The 2,988-nt window shown below is 43.5% G+C and overlaps 1 protein-coding gene across 1 annotated transcript; it reads right to left on the bottom strand.

Moving 5' to 3' along the window:
• Positions 1–263: 263 nt before the first annotated feature.
• On the bottom strand, positions 264–2,634 carry LOC115133747 (chromobox protein homolog 7-like). The gene is made up of 2 exons (XM_029667229.2): positions 2,452–2,634; positions 264–767 (listed from the first exon to the last, which is right to left on the bottom strand). Exons 1-2 carry the CDS (start codon positions 2,551–2,553, stop codon positions 372–374), a joined length of 498 nt encoding a protein of 165 aa, XP_029523089.2. The 5' UTR covers positions 2,554–2,634; the 3' UTR covers positions 264–371.
• Between the last annotated feature and the right edge of the window lie 354 nt (positions 2,635–2,988).

The following is a 2,988-nucleotide window of genomic DNA, read 5'->3' as shown; positions in this document are numbered from 1 at the left end:
TAATCTGCAATATCAACTACAACATTCAAGCTATAAATGTGCATAAATTAACCACCAAATTAATAAATTAGTAACTCTAACTGTTCAAGCTAGAGACGCAAAACCAAATTTCTCATCTCTCATGTCTCATTCCCAAATTATAAAAAATGTATCAATTATAACTATACACCTTTGTAAAAATTAGCATACATTTACCCACCAACTGTAACTCTTGAACCATTCAAGCTAGAGACACCTGTAACATTGACGCATGGAGTCAGGAAACAGGTGCAATTAGTGAGTTTAATAATAATAATAAATATAATAGTAGCGCGATGCAAAGCAAGAGCAATTTCTGACAAGGAAATATAACCAAAACTGCCTGAGGGATGCTAGAGAGTGCTAGATAAAGGGGGAGTACTAGATAAAGGGGGAGTACTCAGGGTAGTGATGGAGTCCAGGCGTGCCTCATGATGGGGCTCAGGTGTGCGTAATGAGGGTTGCCAGCTGTGCGTCCAGAAGGACTGCCGAGAGAGAGGAGCGGGCCAGTGCGGACGGCAAAGGTGGAATTCATGGATGACGTTGGGATCTAGAATGTCATCCACTGGAACCCAGCACTGCTCCTCTGGACCGTACACCTCCCAGTCCACCGGGTACTGGAGCCGACCCCCACGACGTCGGGAGTCCAGGAGTGATCTGACGGCATAAGTGGAGCTCCCCTTGATGTTCAAGGGAGGCGGAGGGGTGTCGTGGAGGACGGCATCAGCCGGGGACCAGCAGCCACTGGCCTGAGGGAAACATGAAAAGATGGTGAGATCCGGTAGTTAGTATGTAATCTGTAAATGACCTTGTTGACCCTCCGGAGAACCTTGAAGAGCACCAAAAAAAACAGGGGACTCAACTTCTTACAGAGCGGGAGCGTCCTGGTGGTGTGAAATGGGATTGTAACAGAATTACCTAGGCAACGTTATAAAATATATAATATTTTGTCTATTTGCGTGTTTATACACTTCGCTATGCCAAGTCTCTCACATGCACATCATGTTCCCATGCTTCAATATACCAAGTCGCTCATGTGTACACGCTTCTTCAATGGCCCCCCAAGACACCATCCCCCAACGTAGGGATTTTAGTGAACGGCGACAGTACTATTCTCCTTGCAGGTCTCAAACCCGGGTCTCCCAGTCCATTTTAGGAATGTAAAACTGAAATCTTAAAGGAATGTTCTGGACGGCAGCTCAATTCCCTTCAATTATAATAATGTCCTGTGCCAATTGTGCTGTCCTATTGTAAGTCTGTTATTTGTTTCAAAAGAGTGGGCCGTGAACCAGGTCTGGGTCAAATACTATGCTAAATACTTGGTGCTGGTGATTTATTTTGGAATTTGCACTCTTGACTTTTCCATTGTACCAGGCAAACCAAGCACAGTTTAAGTATTTTAAATTATTTGACAAAATCAATTTGAGTCCTCTGCTGTGTGAGCTGTCCCATACTTTTGTAATGTGAACTTTGTCACAAGAGGGCATACTTACCCATGATAGCCACAAACTAAATCCATGGGCCATTTATAGGCACCCACAGCAAACACATCCCTTTAATCCCTATGGATTAAAGGTATGTGTGAAGAATGGTGAAAGCAGGCTCAACCACATTTGATGATTCAATTAATTGACCATTGCCATCAAATTTGAGATCCGTGGCCTTCCTTTCTTTAAATAAAGCACCAGGCTAGGGCCTAATTTAGAAACTAGAAACTAGACAGCAGGTGGAGCCATCAAATTTTAAATCAGTTTAGAGGCATGTGTTATTTATGGAAAATTTGTCAAGCTCTCAAAACCATAAACATGTCATAAAACTGCTTAATACCAGAGGCAGCAAAGCAACCTCACAGCATTAACAAACCTCCCATATTTAAATCAACCCAGTCGCTCAAATGGCGTGTATATCATACAGAAATACACGTAAAAAAAAAAAAAAATCACCTTTCGCTTGCCCACGGTACGCACTTTACTCCTCATCCACTAGAATAGGATAGGAAAAGACTGTCTAAACTGCATTAGGGACAGCACCCACACCGATTTTCCCGATGGGTTCTGGAAATTTCTCTGCAGCAAAACTCAGCTTTCCCTGATGAGTTCCAAAATGTAACAAAGCCTGGATTGCTATGAAGGTAAGGTTAGCCTAACAAACGAGCAAATGCTTACTTTACAGTTTATAACCATATATGGTCATTATTAGAATTTTAAGACAGTTGCAGCATAATGAGTTGATAGTTTCTCAATATTTTGTTGGTTCAGCTTGGTTAAAATCTTATTTACCACATACTTTACCACTAGAAAGCAGCACCAAACGAATTAGCTAGCTAGGTGGCCGCGGCCCCCGGCGTCGTCACTGTCCCTCCTGAGCTTTATGCGACTCCCGCCAAAGGAGGGTCTCACATCCACTCCTGATCTCCTCCCAGGTCCAACTCACCTTCTCCTCCATGGCACACTGCTTGGTCCTTGCTTGGTGGGATATTCTGTCACGCTCGTGAGGAGAGCCAGACCAAGGTGCAGCGTGATTGGAGTTCCACATCGTTATTCTAGTGAAACTTAAACAAACCAAGAAATTAACCGGTGCACAAAAACAATACCTCCCCACCTCCCAGGTGGGCGATAGGGCTTCCTAAATATGATCCCCAATTAGAGGCAATGATTACCAGCTGCCTCTAATTGGGAACCATTACAAACCAGCCACATAGAAAATAAATGACTAGAACACCCCCCTAGTCACGCTCTGAGCAAAACACCATAGAGAACCGAGGGCTCTCTATGGTCAGGGCTTGACAATATCAGAAATTGATGAACAATGATGCACTGAATTCATTATCAAGCAGATGGCAGTGCCATGATTTGTGTTTTACCTTTTAATCATGTTTGCCATGGACAAGTCGGGCTCAAGAGATGGACACACGTTCTTCATCATGCGCATAAATTGCCTATAGGCCTATGCAATATGATGCACAAAAGC

The sequence above is a fragment of the Oncorhynchus nerka genome, linkage group LG8, assembly GCF_034236695.1.
Source record: "Oncorhynchus nerka isolate Pitt River linkage group LG8, Oner_Uvic_2.0, whole genome shotgun sequence".
NCBI classification, from domain to species: Eukaryota; Metazoa; Chordata; class Actinopteri; order Salmoniformes; family Salmonidae; genus Oncorhynchus; species Oncorhynchus nerka.
This window is presented reverse-complemented; position numbering and strand designations above follow the sequence as displayed.